Source organism: Crinia signifera, chromosome 9 (genome assembly GCF_055691185.1).
Source record: "Crinia signifera chromosome 9, ASM5569118v1, whole genome shotgun sequence".
NCBI classification, from domain to species: domain Eukaryota; kingdom Metazoa; phylum Chordata; class Amphibia; order Anura; family Myobatrachidae; genus Crinia; species Crinia signifera.
Window position 1 is genome coordinate 134,149,573 of NC_139225.1, and position 17,055 is coordinate 134,166,627.

A 17,055-nucleotide genomic window follows, 5' to 3' on the forward strand; every position below is an offset into this window, starting at 1 on the left:
GTGGCGCCTTATAAATAAAATTATAATAACAATATTCGCACGTTCGCTTAGTTTTACATCATCATTATCAGTGTGCACTTTCACCAAACAAATCCATAGTGCAAGAGAACTCATAATAATCTGTATATTATCCTTACCCATGACTTTATGTTTGTTTCTACAGGTTTACCTCGATTGACATAAAGTATCAGATCTGGAAATTCGGCGTTGTCTTCACAGATAATGTAAGCACGGCGTGAAATATACTCTCTATGACAAGATCTTTCTCAAAACATTGCCAGTTTTTCAGCCTAGAACATTCACTGGTGCGCACCCACGCGCTTTAGGAGCCGCCTCTGCACCCCCTTTAGTGGGATCATGGGTGTGATTGGATATACACATAGAGGAGAGAATGAAAATGTTGCTTCATTGAGCAGTGTACAACTCGTTTACTGCCACTGTCTTCATCAGTTTATTAAACTATTGCTACTGCTAGTGTAGCATCATTATTGTCTTAATTTAAGGCACTTGCAGAGTCTGTTTGGCAACACCAGGGTAGAGTAGTCGATCAGTCAGGTGTCACATAGATGACATAAGTCTGTTTGGCAACACCAGGGTGGAGTACATGATCAGTCAGGTGTCACATACTGTAGATGACATAAGTCTGTTTGGCAACACCAGGGTAGAGTAGTCGATCAGTCAGTTGTCACATAGATGACATAAGTCTGTTTGGCAACACCAGGGTAGAGTAGTCGATCAGTCAGTTGTCACATAGATGACATAAGTCTGTTTGGCAACACCAGGGTAGAGTAGTCGATCAGTCAGGTGTCACATAGATGACATAAGTCGGTTTAGCAACACCAGGGTAGAGTAGTCGATCAGTCAGGTGTCACATAGATGGGATAAGTCTGTTTGGCAACACCATGGGAGAGTAGTCGATCAGTCAGGTGTCACATAGAAGACATAAGTCTGTTTGGCAATACCAGGATAGAGTAGTCGATCAGTCAGGTGTCACATAGATGGGATAAGTCTGTTTGGCAACACCAGAGAGCTAATAGCAGATGCTGAATATAACATACAACATGGACACCGACCATGCTCCTGCTGTGTGTGTGGCCTTACTGACACTGCATGTTATGTACATTTGTCTCCCAGACGTTCCTCTACCTGGTGTGGTATACTGTCATGTCCCTCCTCGGCCACTACAACAATTTCTTCTATGCTTGCCACCTTCTGGACATTGCCATGGGCGTGAAGACCCTGCGCACAATCCTGTCTTCAGTCACGCACAACGGCAAACAGGTTTGTGCACAATTTCTAATCAGTGCTGTCTCCTACACAGGCTCCTTAGTACATACAATTGCATTGGTTGCTATTAACGACTGCAAATAGGGAAATAATCGCAGGCACTGGGGAACTATTTCTGCATCTCCTGTCGATTTTGTCTTTGTCCTTATTGCAAAAATATGTATTTAATAAAATTGGTGATTTTAAAGATGTAGGAAATAATCACTTTGTTGTGGTGTTGATAAGCATCTGCACACTAAGGGCCTCATTCAGAGGTGAACCTTTTTGTTGGTATGGCTGGAAATTTTGCGGGCTGAGCTGCACTGCCGGCACGGGCTCTCCCGGTAAATCTCCGACCATGCCACTGGTAAGTAGGTGTGTGCCAGCAGTGATGCATCTCTGGCACACCACCACCTGACAGCACCACCCCCCTCGTCGTTCACTCCCGTGGACACAGCTTGGGGGTAGTTCGGGGCTGCTCAGGCATTTGTGTGCTCCGGCGCCCAAGCACACAAATGCTGTAGTGTGCCCGATTGGTCCTGATTTTTCCTTGAGCGGTGGTGGGAAGCGATCAGCGGCAGTACTAAGGGAGCAGGATCTGCTGCAGAAGATCAGTGGCTACAGCTTCAGTAGCGAGTATTTTGGGGGCAGAACAAACCTGCCTTGGTAGGTTTGTTCTGCTCCAGGAGAACCCACCACTGAAGGGGTTAATGCGGAGTTGCACGTAGCCGTATGTGTTGGTCGTCACACGTGTAAACAAAGTCCTTCAACTGTGTACAGGTGTGCAGCCAAATGTGCAAGGACTGATGTGCGCAGTTCCAGCTCCCGTGTACACTGTAAATACTGGCTGATGCTCTCTTAGTAGCCACAGTGAGTCGCAGTGCTGAAATTTGCACCAGCCCTATGGCAGCTGCAGATTCTCCGACTGACCATGGCCTCCATGTCTGCAGCTGTGTATATGCTTCCGCTGTCACTGTCTTGTTCCCAGCACTCCCATAACACGCCCAGACCATTCTTGTACACCTTTCTAGCCATCAGCCAGGAACACTAATCCCTGTTTCCACATTTCTGATGTGCTCACTACATTTAATGCGTGTGCTCTATATGTTTTTAGTCATTTTTTGGTGTGTGGTAAAAAAAAATGTTACGTGCGGCTCTTGGAGGTGATTTAGCACAAAACATAATTATATGTAGGGATCACCTTGCAAGAGCATCTTGTCTCGACTGTTGGTTTACACATAGGACTTGACTCTGGATCAGACGCATTTCTCTACAGCCTTATTACTACCTTATGCCAATACGAGTATGTATCCATCACAAGCACCCACTGATTTTCCGCTCATCCCTAGTATAGGAACTTACTAGGTCCATAGTGCTCACTTACTTACTCTGCATTTACTATTCTTTATTTACAATGTTTCAGTCTTGACCCTTTATACATTACTTCCTGTATATATAGAGCGTGTGATCTGATCTGGATAATAAGGGGTACATTTACTAAGATGAGAGTTCTACTGAAGATGGGATGTTACCCAGAGCAATAAACGAGATTCTATTTATTATCTTCTTGAAGATGCTAAATAGAGAAGTAAAATTTGGTTGGTTGCTATGGGAAACTTCCCATCTTCAATAGAACTCCTGTCTTTGTAAATTTAGCCCTAATCCTCCAAATCCACTTTTCCTTCTGACTATAAGAAATGTAAAAATGTTAAGCGCTAGGGGGATATATGACCCGTTTCAGCTGCTGTCTAGATGAGGGTACTCAATCCCCAATGGGGAAAAACAGGAGAAATAGGTATTAGGCAGCGCTGGAAACTGGGTGTTCAATGAAATACAATTGAAATAGCCAATCGCAACAATGTGTATGAGAAATCAGATACATGAGGTCAGTGATAGGCTCTTTGAGAAAACCGCCGATGCACTAAGGCAGGGAAGTGCATCAGGTCATAAATATCTATTAGGGATACAATAATATAGGTTTACCGCACCCCCCCCCCCACTATCCACGCCACCCGGAAGCGTGGTGAGCGGAATACATGTGAAGTAATCCACGTGTGCTCGCCACGGTTCGGGCTCGGTGGCTCGCTGCTCTCGCCACACTATATAAAGTCATCTCCACGCCGACGTGGATAGTGGGGGAATGAAAAAGGTCAGAGGACGCGTTCCGCTACCGCTCGCCACGCTTCGGGGTGGGGGGGGGGTGGGGGTGGGGGTGCGTTAAACCTATTTTGGGGCCATACAATCATATTATTGTATAGCTAATGTAATGGCAGCGCACAACCTATAAAATCGCATGCGATTTTGCAGGACATGCAGTGCTATGTGATGGGCCAGGGCTGACAGAGCAGTGAATAAATTACACTGAAAAATCGCATCGCATGCCCCGCAAAATCGCATGCGATGCGATTTCCCTACGGTGCCGTACGTAGCAAAACTGGGCGTACCATGGAATCGTATAAATCACCGGCCGATGTGTATAATCTATGTGTACTTTGTTCTTTTTGTGTCTATTTTTATTAAATATAGTTTTATTTATACATTGTCGCGATTGGCTTTGTCAATTGTATTTAATTGAACACCCGGTTTCGAGCGATGCCTAATACCTATTTCTCATTCTGACTATAGTCTATCAGCCCCACTGTACGATGACTCCTCATCTTCCTTCTTTCTCCGATTCTCCCCAGCTCATGATGACAGTCGGCCTCCTGGCCGTGGTTGTATACCTGTACACAGTGGTTGCCTTCAACTTCTTCCGTAAATTCTACAACAAGAGTGAGGACGAGGATGAACCGGACATGAAGTGTGATGACATGATGACCGTAAGTACACCTGGATTATATTTGTCTTGTCTATCCATCTGTCAATCATTAACGTTAATCTGAATGGCTGCCAATCCGTCCATTCCTGGCTGAGGCCTGCGATGTTACTATAATCATTATCTAACCTATAAACACCCAGATGAATGCATTTAAGGGCAGGAAAATTTGTTCAGCATCAAGTTTCTCAAAAGCAATAGTGGGGCCACTTTCTGTGAATGGTAAAAACTCTTACTGTACTGATTATAGAGCTGCTCTGAAAAGAAAACAGGTCTAATTATGTAAGTAAAAAAGGCGATTAAGAGACTACTGTATACCCGCTCCCTATAAGAATGAATGGAACATTGCAGGGGTTAGATAGGTGAAGTGGTGAAAGGGTTCTACATGTTCTTAGCCTTCATTCTTCTACAACAAACCATTTGACCTTCCACCCAGATAACTATGATACTGCCTTTGCTTCTGTAATATAACATGCTCGATGATTTCCTCTCCACAGTGTTATCTCTTCCACATGTATGTTGGTGTACGGGCCGGTGGAGGCATTGGAGATGAGATTGAGGACCCTGCCGGAGACGAGTACGAGCTCTACCGAGTTGTCTTTGATATAACGTTCTTCTTTTTTGTCATCGTCATCCTCCTGGCCATTATTCAGGGTAGGTATTGGTCAGGGAAAACCCATCAAATTCTTTTCCTTAAGGAACCAGAGTTTGGTTAATCTCTCAGGAATAAATCCTGACCCTGTAATTAAAATGATTTACATCTAAACCTGGATTCCTCCTTCAGGTCTGATCATTGATGCGTTTGGAGAACTGAGAGACCAACAGGAGCAAGTGAAAGAGGATATGGAGGTGATGTACTTTATTATGTGACATCTACTCCCAGTGAGAGCCACCGCACCGGTCCTTATATTTCTCCGTCATGCCTCATTCTTAGTAATCTCTGAATGCTTTTCGATTGCCCCTACTCGCTCCCTTATGCTGCCTCTTGCCCCTCTCCATTGTCCCCAACCATATGTACTGTCAGTTATTCTGTACCACTCCTGCCCTGACGTTATTGTGTTCTCCCCTCCAGACCAAATGCTTCATCTGTGGCATCGGCAGTGATTACTTTGATACAACGCCGCACGGCTTTGAGAGCCATACCCTGGAAGAACATAATTTAGCCAATTACATGTGAGCTGTGGGATTGGGCGCAGCGGGATATTGACTATAGTGGTTTAATGGGTTCTAACGTGATCTGTGCTTTCTTACAGGTTCTTTTTGATGTATCTGATTAACAAGGATGACACAGAACACACAGGGCAGGTGAGTCTAACCTTTCACAATTAAACTCATTGTGACACTGGTTCCCATGGTGATTAGACATTGTAGTGTTATGGAGACTTCATTTGGGATACTTCAAATGAGATTAAAGGTGACCAGTGGTGCTCCTCTCCCTTTTGAAGGGTCCTAATTGTGGAGGTGCGGCCACGCACCCTATGTTACTCTTGGAGACAGGGGTAGAACAGGAAGTGGAAGGGGTATTGCTGGGGAGAGGCTGCTGCTGACAGGAAGTGCATGGTGGGGTGTAAGCAATCCCAGGACTATCCAGCAAGCCTGGGCCAGAGTATCCACTATTTCCCTACCTCCAACCCGCTTATGGGCGCCTGCGAAGGAGCCACAGCCAAAACACTGCACCTGTCTGTGCTTGCCGGCCACTTTCCAACATATTTTGAACTTTTAAATAACCCCAAATCAATGCAATACTTGTCTATAAAGTAGAGAGTGTTTCTGCAACAGATTAGATGTATCTCTCAATTTAACAAGAGATAGTAACTCATTTGTCAAGGGGCATTATCTTTGGGGACAGTGTCCCTGTTCATTTAAATATCAAAAGGAAAAACTTTGGGACCTGGGAAGGTGAAAAATTAGGGCACTTAAACTGGCCAAGATCCAATCCAGATCGTGTCACGATTTCCCTTGAACTCCCCGGCAGCTTCCCAGACACGCTATAGATCTTATGTGTGTAATTTTATATAATATCTATCGTAAGATCTGCAACTGCCGCCATACTGGTCATTAGAAGCATCTTCAGATCATGTGTGCAGCACATAAGATCATACGTTCCATCTCACAATCCGTGGGACCGTGCATCGGATCATAATTGTACCAAAGCAATTCACAATGTGCACAAAAACACACACACAATGCATCACACAAACCTTCCAAATCTCATACCTCCCAACTGTCACGATTTTAGAGGGACAGTCCCGATTTTCGGGTCCTGTCCCGCTGTCCCACCCGCGGCAGGCATTGTCCCGCTGCGGGGGGGGGTTGGCAGTTGGGAGACCCCCAATCTAGTAGAATAGACGCTGTGCGCATGCGCACAGCGTCTATTCTCGTATGAAAATGAGGTTGCGGCTAATTATTTCATACGGACAGAAGTTGGGAGGTATGAAATCTTGCATTCAGGCCTGAAATCGTTCTGATATATGTATATCCAGCTTTATGCGGGCTACACACAGGGCAATGAGCGTTCTGAGCGATGCCAGATTGCTCCGATCGTTCATTACACAGCACTGCACAACGTGCTGGATATTGATCACCGGTGCGATAAGAACGCTATGCCCCTACACATGGAGCAATGCAGGGGCCTTTTCTAAGAAATCTATTGCGATCACTTAGAAAATTCCTGGGGATTGCCTCGGGTGTAGGCCTCATTAGTCTGACCTGCTGATACCAATCAGGAGAGTCACTCCTGTATGATCAGAGAAAATAAAACACCACAAGTGGGATGCATCGCTGCTGGATAGGATACAAATTGAATGAAAACCATTTGGATGATCTTCACAATAAATACATTTCATAAAACATCATATGTAGAAATTGAATAGGTACTGCTTTCCTAGCACGGCGCCCGTCTCATTGATTGTATGCCTTAAGTTTAAGGTACTTAAGGCATACAATCAACGCGATGGACCCGATTTTTTAATCTCATGGATTTTATGCATCCATAAGATGCATGAGATCCATGAGATAAAAAATCGTGAGCCCCCAATAACCATTGTTAACGCCACCAGCACTATCAACGCCAACCCGAAGCGCGGCGAGCGCAGCGAGCCCGCGAGGGGCGGCGGTACGCGTCCTCCGACCTTTTCATACCCCCACTATCCACGTCGGCGTGGAGTTGATTTTATATAGTGTGGCGAGCCACCGAGCCCGAATACATGTAAAGTAGTCCGCGTCCCCTCGCGGGGCTCGCCACGCTTCGGGCTCGGTGGCTTGCTGCACTCGCCACACTATATAAAATCAACTCCACGCCGAGGTGGATAGTGGGGGTATGAAAAGGTCGGAGGACGCGTACCACCGCCCCTCGCGGGCTCGCTGCACTCGCCACGCTTCGGGTTGGTGTTGATAGTGCTGGTGGCGTTAACAATGGTTATATGGGGCTCACGATTTTTGATCTCATGGATCTCATGGATCTCATGCATCTTATGGATGCATAAGATCCATGAGATTAAAAAATCGGGTCCATCGCGTTGATTGTATGCCTTAAGTACCTTAAACTTAAGGCATACAATCAATGAGACTGGCGCCGTGCTAGGAAAGCAGTACCAAAACATACTAGTGGCAGCATGACTAGAAGCTTGATTCAATGGATTGTCTGTTCCTGTACCCAGGGTAATCCTACGCAGTGCGCCCAAGATGGCTGCCTCACCTGGTACCTTGTTAGGGTGGAATACACAACTCATGGAAGCTATTGTCCAAAATGCCTGCACCAACACCACATTGTACCCTCTGTGTTCTCAGTGCTTTCCTTTATGTCTGTGTGACTTATCTTTTGCTGTACTAACCAAATCTTATGTATGTGCATTGTTTTGATGTCTGGAAAGTGCTACATAAATAAAACTTCATTACTTACTTCTGAATATTACCCCGATTGATCCAATAGTTCCTCAGGCACATGTGAGTCAATGGGACCCAAAGGTAGTGGTAAATATCCTACACATTTTAGGCCCGTAAAATATGAGCCATTGTGAATTATTCTGCACTGTGCCCCAGTATCTGTTAGCAATATATGTCATCCCCAATACGCAGTACATTGACACTGTTACTTAGCTACGAGAAGTAGAATGTCTCAGTATGTAAAAGGGGATATGGTATAACTTACCGACTGGCGGGATTCCAACAGTTGTTTTCTCCAACATCGGAATCCCGACTGTGAGCCAGACAGGGGGACGAGCACATTGAAGCCCCTTGCCGACTGTCGGTGAATCACCCCGCACCCATTATAGGAGCAGTGCCTCATCTCTTATGATCATTCTGTAGCATAGGAAATGACCTGGTTGTCTCTCTTGCAGGAGTCGTATGTCTGGAAGATGTACCAGGAAAGGTGTTGGGATTTCTTCCCCGCTGGAGACTGTTTCCGGAAGACCTATGAGGATCAGCTGGGATAACGGATACGTTACAAGTTACATATTTCCAGGATCGTGGTCAGATCCTTGAACCTATGGGAGACATTGGCAAGATAACTTCCTACCAGTCTCCTGTCTCTGCTTATCCAACACAGAAGCCATTCTGCAGAACGTCCACAAACTAACTGGAGATTGTTACACCGTTATAATCCAGATGCCTTTAGTGCCAAATTTCCTGCAGAGCATCTTCACATCTGTAAAGCATTATGGCCTCTGCAGATGATTGCATTTTTGAGACTGCTGAAGAGCATTGCATCTTGAGCTGCAGCCCACAACAGGCAGCTGCAATTACCCTTTGCTCCATAGGAACCCGTGTTCTCTGCGTTCTATCACTGCCACCAAGATTTTGCAAGGTGAATTAATACCAGCGTCCTCACTGCTGAAGAATGTGCATTAGGCTTTGCTCCAGAGCATTGCACATACAGTTTTATATTAGTTTGTGTAAAACAGTATATACCCTACCCCCCCCCCCCAATAGCCCCAGATGCTGCAAACCTCTTTCTATACACATAGCCCCTTCCAGAATACAACGCTATCCTATTGCTCATTGAAATATAAAGCATTGCTACAACAACAAAAAATAAGTGCAAGGAAGGGTTAAAAATAAATTCTATACAGTTCAGTTGTTCTGATCTGTGAGCTCATTACACATCCACCTAGATTGGTTTATTTTCATAGTCTTGGGGTTATTTTGTTGTTTAAATGTATTTTGTGGCAAGAAGCTTGCAAATATGATGTTTAAAAGTCTGTACGGGGGGCAGCAATAGGAAGGGTGCTCTCCAACACACTGAATTCTTTGATTGGACAGTTTTGGTGAATACTGTGCGCCACTATGTTCGTCACACCTGTCTGCAGAGAACAGCTACCCAAATAATGCAAAGTTATAGCAGCCATTAGTGCTACAAGAAATACCATTTTTACATTTAGGATTAATGTCACATCATTGTTCTGGATCTTGCAAACAAGTCTCAGAACGTTCCTGAGAAAGTTACTCTGATGCAGACAGAGAGGGACTGACAGACTTGCCTACCAAATTCTGGAAGGTTCAGGGTAATTAGAAATATTAATATTTTTGCTAGAATCTCAATTGAACTTGTGGTGCTTTGTGTCCTGTGATCGCATCCGCCATAGTTGTCACCTGAACAGTATCCAATATACGAAGACTCCTCCCACATTGCCAGGCCGGGACAGCTAATAAAAAGCACAAAATGTTGTTGTGGTCAATGGGAGTGTTCCCTGCACTCCCTGTATGCTATGTAGTGCCTTATAAATCCCCACATGGGGTAAATTTCGCAGGGTGACAATGTGGGATTATTTTTGTTTGTAACTGTGAATGTTTACTGTGCTGCTGCTGCAGATGCCTGATGCATTAGTACAATCATTGTCTGGGTATTGTTGGTGAGTGCAGTGTAGCGAGCAGGACACCTCTTGTGATGCCATGCCTCTCTGCCCCTGCATTAACGCTTCTGTACTCTAGATGGCGATACATCAATGCCCACTTCTCTCGCCAACAATCAGCAATAGAAATCTTGTATGTTCTCTGCAAAATTGCTACAGAGAATCTCTCCTACACAATGAGATATTTGCCGATGGCCTCATCTCCTTCACAAAGAGGTATTACAGAATATAGGTGATGTGCCATTGTGTCGGGAGCTCACTTCTTAATTGTGCAGAAACTTTGTCCTGTTTGTCTGTAATAAAGTATTTATTGATGACGCTGTAAGGCTTGCAGTGGTTTACTTGTCAGCAGACCAATCCGCCATGGCACAAGCACCAATAGAATGTTTTGTTCAAACATACCTGCCTACCTGACCCTCTCCTTCAGGGAGAAAATGCTCTGTTCCTGGACTTCCCTGGTAATGTAGGATTGTCATCACCTGTGGGGAGCTAGGTAATTGATAAGAAAGGTGTCACCACAGGTGATGGCAATCCTACATTACCAGGGAAGTCCAGGAACAGAGCATTTTCTCCCTCAGGGAGAGGGTCAGGTAGGCAACCCTGGGATACTTTGGGCAGGTAGGCAAGTATGTGTTCAGAGTAAATAAAAATCAGATTTTTCCCTTCAAAAATATGCAAAAATGTTGGGAATATCAGATTAAATGGAGAGCGTCCAGTTTCCCTCGATGTAATAAAAGAAGATGATTTAACACAAGTACAAAAATTTTATTTTCTCAATTTATCCATGGGTCCATTAGAAATACACCTTAAAATTGTGGGGAAGGTGTGCATAAAGACCAGGTGCCCTGCCCTATACTACACTAACGGTGTGTACACACGGTGAGATTCCTGTGCTATTCGACTTGCGACGCAATCTTTGCTAACTCATGTGCTATTTACATACAATTCATTCGATTTCCACTATATAGTCATTGCTGCCCTGTGTATCTGGGTTCCTATTTATGCAGTCCCGGGAGCGCACAACGGGATCGCAAGGTAAAAAACCTGTGCGATCTGCATGCGATCCCGATGCGATTTTGACTATATAGTCAAAATCTCATGCTGGATTGTACCGTGTGTACACACTATAACTGATCTGGTGAATTGCCGCCATCACAGGCTCAAAAAAGGACAGACATGCCCAAGAAAATCCTGCTGAAGTATCAAAGTCATTTATAGGGCAATGGGCAGTTTCATTTCCGACAGAGGAGCTCATTCACAAGCGCACGGGAGGGCCAGGACACCGTGCCTTGGCTTTCCATGGGTTCTCCATGATGATACGACCAGCTGCATGTAAGTATTAGCCTAGTATCCACTCTCAGACAATGTCTCTGGAAACTAGAAGTGCACCAGGTATATGGAGGTGAAGAGATAAGACATGGGGGCATGTTACATCGTGGGCCACCTGCTGACACCTCTCTGATTAAATCCAACATTTCAAAAGTAATTGGATTGCTTGTGTACAGTGGAAATGACTTTGTCCTTCCTCACATCAAGAAGAGTCTCCAAAGATGTCCCCCCCCCCTACCCCTTTATCTCATTTCAAAACTATTTATCATGGCCGTAACTAGGTGTGTGCCAGCGCCTGCACTGTGGGTGCACCTCTGGCACCCACCTATACCTCATCCACATTGCAAATGCCAGGTCGCACCCGGGAGTTAGATATAGGTTTGCCCCGGGAGTGACTCGGCATCTCATCATAGAGAAACGGCATTCGCCGGGGCCCTGATGTCACATAAGGGTGGGACAGTGGCACATCATCAGGGGGGGGGGGGGGGGAGGCAGTGCTTGGATGCTGTCTCCAAGTGCTGCCTTCTCTACAGTGTGAACGGGACCCAGATTACCACTTCACACTACACAGCAATTCGTGACCTGGGATTATCCCTTCTTTTAACCGGGGTCAGGTTGCCAGACCTGGGAAATTTGAAAGGGCCCTTTCAGACCACACAGAGACCTAGGTCAACCCAACAACAACAACCCAGGTTCTTTTTGTGATATCGAAGGGGTACTAGTCTGCAGAGTGGGGAAGTGCTGGGCATCACCCCCATACATGCAACACATATGATCTGTTGGTTCGGATGCATCAGTGCGAATAAAAACTCGCAATGTATCGCATCCGATAGGAGTGTGCCAGCCGCATATAGACTGCAGAGCAGGGAGGTGCCCTCCCTGCTCTGCACCCCAAGACCCCCCTCCCCTGAGAGCTCTCTCAACCAATCAGTGGCCCCATCCTTTTAAATGGCAGTTTTCAAATCTCCTCCCTGCCAGCAGCTCCCTCGTATAAGCGGGATCTGTGTATGGGGACATTAAGACTGTAGTGAGGGAGGGTTAGGCTGTGTGTGTGTGTGGGGGGGGCTGGAAGCCGGGGGGTTTACGTATGCGCAGTTAGCACTGACCCCCAGCCGACCCTGCGGTCCGCACTGCCCTGGTGGCATAGGCTACAATGGGCTATCGCCATCTCAGAATGGCGATAGCCCAGGGATACGGAGCCGGGCTGCTCGATGTAGAAACCTATGGGGGTTGCGGGCTTCGGTGGTGAAGGAGGGATCGAAGCAGGGATCAGAGATTCCTGCTGTGGTCCGCACACCCCCCCCCCCGGCGGGCGGGCGGCGCTGGGTTTTTTGGCGGGGGGCTTGCACCGGCCCTGGCTAGGTCGACTACATCTAGGTCGACATTCATTAGGTCGACACCCCATGGCATAGTTACCTCCCCTCCTGCATTCTGCAGGAGACTCCCTGACAAGGCAGCAATCTCCCTCTCTCCCTCATTAGTCTAGCAATCTCCCTCATGTCACCTAGCCCACATTACACTGTTACATCATAGTTACCTCCCATCCTGCATTCTGCAGGAGACTCCCTGACATAGCAGCAATCTCCCTTTCTTCCTCATTAGTCTAGCAATCTCCCTCATGTCACCTAGCCCACATTACACTGTTACACCATAGTTACCTCCCCCCTGCATTCTGCAGGAGACTCCCTGACAAGGCAGCAATCTCCCTCTCTCCCTCATTAGTCTAGCAATCTCCCTCATGTCACCTAGCCCACATTACACTGTTACATTTTTGGGGAAAAAAAGGAATGAGAGATACATTTACATTGAATCGTCAGCACCATTTCCCAGCACGTCACCAAGTATAGTAGCTCTTACTAACTGCTTTGGGGCTCATCTACATTTGGATATAAGTAATTTTTCCCATATGTGCATTGTGTCCATGTGTGGCTTATCTCCGACCTACAGTGTAACCATTGTAGTGCGCCCAAAATGGCTGCCTTATTTGGTATGCCAGTGGATAGGATGAAAAACACATGGAGCTGATGTTTATGGTGGGACACTAGCACTAGGACACTGAAACCACCCATTTTGTGTTATCTCTTCTGGGCGTGACCTATTTCTCCCAAGGTAATGTTGTGCGCCCAAGACGGCTGCCGCGCCTGGTACCTTTTTTGTTTGGAATATATAACCCATAGAAGTTATTACCCAAAATATCTGCACCAACCCAGCAGTATGCTTAATGTGCTCTCTATGTTAAGTCCTTAATTCTCTGTTTTCCAACTTCATGCAATTCTAATGCCTTTGTTCAATGTACCATGTTCTTGGAGCAGATGCTGTCTCCAAGTGCTGCCTTCTCTACAGTGTGAACGGGACCCAGATTACCACTTCACACTACACAGCAGACCTTTCAGACCACACAGAGACCTAGGTCAACCCAACAACAACCCAGGTTCTTTTTGTGATATCGAAGGGGTACTAGTCTGCAGAGTGGGGAAGTGCCGGGCATCACCCCCATACATGCAACACATATGATCTGTTGGTTCGGATGCATCAGTGCTAATAAAAACTCGCAATGTATCGCATCCGATAGGAGTGTGCCAGCCGCATATAGACTGCAGAGCTGGGAGGTGCCCTCCCTGCTCTGCACCCCAAGACCCCCCTCCCCTGAGAGCTCTCTCAACCAATCAGTGGCCCCATCCTTTTAAATGGCAGGTTTCAAATCTCCTCCCTGCCAGCAGCTCCCCTTCACATTCACCACATGTAAGAATGACACATCAAGTGCCAAATCGCATGCAGCCCTCACAGGGAGCTGCCGGGAGAGCTGCACGGAAATCAGTTCCCTCGGATAAGCGGGATCTGTGTATGGGGACATTAAGACTGTAGTGAGGGAGGGTTAGGCTGTGTGTGTGTGTGGGGGGGGGGGGCTGGAAGCCGGGGGGGTTACGTATGCGCAGTTAGCACTGACCCCCAGCCGACCCTGCGGTCCGCACTGCCCTGGTGGCATAGGCTACAATTGGCTATCGCCATCTCAGAATGGCGATAGCCCAGGGATACGGAGCCGGGCTGCTCGATGTAGAAACCTATGGGGGTTGCGGGCTTCGGTGGTGAAGGAGGGATCGAAGCAGGGATCGGAAATTCCTGCTGTGGTCCCATTTTGATACATTCGGGGTATACTTAATATTTGCGGCTAAGATTTCAGGGATTTAGCCGCAAATATTGTTTGATAAATTGGCCCCTTAGCTCTTTCTTCCTCTCCCTCCACTCTTCTCTCGCTCTCCGTGCTCCTCTCTATTTCCAAACATCTTCTCTCTACTCCACTCTCCTATCTCTCTCTATCTCTCTTCCACCACTCTCCTCCTCTTTCTCTCTCTCCTCTCTGCCTTCCTAACTCTCTGCTCTCCTCCTCTCTTCCCCTCTACGCTCCTCCTCCTGCTCCGGTGCCCTCCTGTGACACCTGGTCACTGTAGATACGAGCAATTTATAAAGCGGCACTCTGGAGACTTTTTAATGCAGATCATTTATTTTTATTCAAAATGACATATGTGAAGTCGTCAGGAAGAAAACACAATACAATCTAACACCTCGCTCACCTGTAATAATCCCACATCAGGCATGATTATGGGCCGAGCAGTGTGTCCATTAATGACATCACCTAAGTGAACCTGGATCGCGTAACGTTGCTGGGAATACCAGTAGTTTGAATGCAGTGTATCTCAGCTGGTTTCCGAGAGACGCTGCGGCACATGCGCAGATGGACGAACAGCCGGGATATCACTCTGTGAAGTGAAAATACCCCAAAAATCATACATAAAAATAAAAACAAGTGCTAGCAGTCTGATGTTTGAAGTTAACACATTATAATGAGATACAATTCCAATGCAGTTTCGAGCAAAATAAATAAGTAATAGACCATAAGCTGCAGCAGTTAGTTACAAATACTAAATAGCATAAATTCACTGACTAGAAAGAAATTCGTACTCATAATAACTATGAAATCCTAGATGCTCATTGAGCCCTCTAGGTTATAAGGTGTCAAGGAGAAATATACATCTATTCCCACCTCTAACTGATGGTGGCACATGGGCTATGTTTTTGGACCATACACTGGCCGGTTATGGTATGCTAGGTCGACTACATCTAGGTCGACATTCATTAGGTCGACACCCTATGGCATAGTTACCTCCCCTCCTGCATTCTGCAGGAGACTCCCTGACAAGGCAGCAATCTCCCTCTCTCCCTCATTAGTGTAGCAATCTCCCTCATGTCACCTAGCCCACATTACACTGTTACATCTGAGTTACCTCCCCTCCTGCATTCTGCAGGAGACTCCCTGACATAGCAGCAATCTCCCTCTCTCCCTCATTAGTCTAGCAATCTCCCTCATGTCACCTAGCCCACATTACACTGTTACATTTTTGGGGAAAAAAAGGAATGAGAGATACATTTACATTGAATCGTCAGCACCATATCCCAGCACGTTACCAAGTATAGTAGCTCTTACTGACTGCTTTGGGGATCATCTACATTTGGATATAAGTATTTTTTCCCATATGTGCATTGTGTCCATGTGTGGCTTATCTCCTACACTCCTACAGTGTAACCATTGTAGTGCGCCCAAAATGGCTGCCTTATTTGGTATGCCTGCGGATAGAATGAAAAACACATGGAGCTGATGTTTATGGTGGGACACTAGCACTAGGACACTGAAACCACCCATTTTGTGTTATCTCTTCTGGGCGTGACCTATTTCTCCCAAGGTAATGTTGTGCGCCCAAGACGGCTGCCGCGCCTGGTACCTTTTTTGTTTGGAATATATAACCCATAGAAGTTATTACCCAAAATATCTGCACCAACCCAGCAGTATGCTTAATGTGCTCTCTATGTTAAGTCCTTAATTCTCTGTTTTCCAACTTCATCCAATTCTAATGCCTTTGTTCAATGTACCATGTTCTTGATGTATTTTAAGGACTTTGAGTCCTTTGAGAAAAGCGCTATATAAATAAAATAATAATTATTATTTTTAAAGATTCCTCTCAGATGTAGCAGTGCACAACCACTCTTCTAGGTGCCACGTTCACAATCTCTTTTCACAATCTCTCCATATATGGAACTAGACACGCCCTTTGGGTGGAGCATGACATGCCCCCTCAATGGGGCGCTGTGCAAAGTTCTACTACCAACTATAATCTCCCTGAAACTAGTTTTCAAAAGTAGGCAAGTATGCCCTATGGTCGACAGTCAGTAGGTCTACACCATTGAATGGTCAACATACTCATGGGCGACAAAGTCTTAAGGTCTCATTTGGTGGGAAAAGGGGAATGGGGAAGTCGACCAGTGCACAGGTTTAGTTTTTTTTTATATACCGTATATACTCGAGTATAAGTCGACCCGAATATAAGCCGAGGCACCTAATTTTACAACAAAAAAACTGGGAAAACTTATTGACTCAAGTGGGACCCTCACTCGAGTATAAGCCGAGGGGGAGATTTTTCAGCATAAAAAATGTTCTGAAAAAGTAGGCTTATATTCGAGTATATATGGTAGTTGAAGCACAGTATAGGTTTCCACAATTGTAGTCTTTTTAGAGAGAATCCTATGTTTCTCATGTAATTTAGGAGGTGTGGAGGTGCAACCTTGAGAGTACATTAAGAATTTGCAAAAGAAGAAGAAAAAAACTCTCTTTTTTGTTGGGAGCACTCTTGTATTGAAATTATGTAGCGTAGTTTTTAATTTGTAAGGAATGGATGAAGATAGGTAGGGAAACGCAAAGGACTCAAAATTTAAAAAAGCCCCTGGTTCAGCGGTCAATAC

The 17,055-nt window shown here is 45.8% G+C and overlaps 1 protein-coding gene across 13 annotated transcripts in view; it reads left to right on the forward strand.

Moving 5' to 3' along the window:
- RYR1 (ryanodine receptor 1) overlaps positions 1–10,258 on the forward strand; it is a 166,375-nt gene extending 156,117 nt beyond the window's left edge. For all 13 annotated transcript variants that reach the window (XM_083159885.1, XM_083159890.1, XM_083159891.1 and 10 more), the window contains 8 exons: positions 164–224; positions 1,135–1,281; positions 3,951–4,085; positions 4,579–4,735; positions 4,866–4,930; positions 5,154–5,254; positions 5,335–5,386; positions 8,422–10,258. In XM_083159885.1, coding sequence (XP_083016011.1) covers positions 164–224; positions 1,135–1,281; positions 3,951–4,085; positions 4,579–4,735; positions 4,866–4,930; positions 5,154–5,254; positions 5,335–5,386; positions 8,422–8,517 — 814 coding nt within the window. In that variant the 3' untranslated portion in view covers positions 8,518–10,258. The remainder of the gene's footprint in view (positions 1–163; positions 225–1,134; positions 1,282–3,950; positions 4,086–4,578; positions 4,736–4,865; positions 4,931–5,153; positions 5,255–5,334; positions 5,387–8,421) is intronic.
- Positions 10,259–17,055: the final 6,797 nt, after the last annotated feature.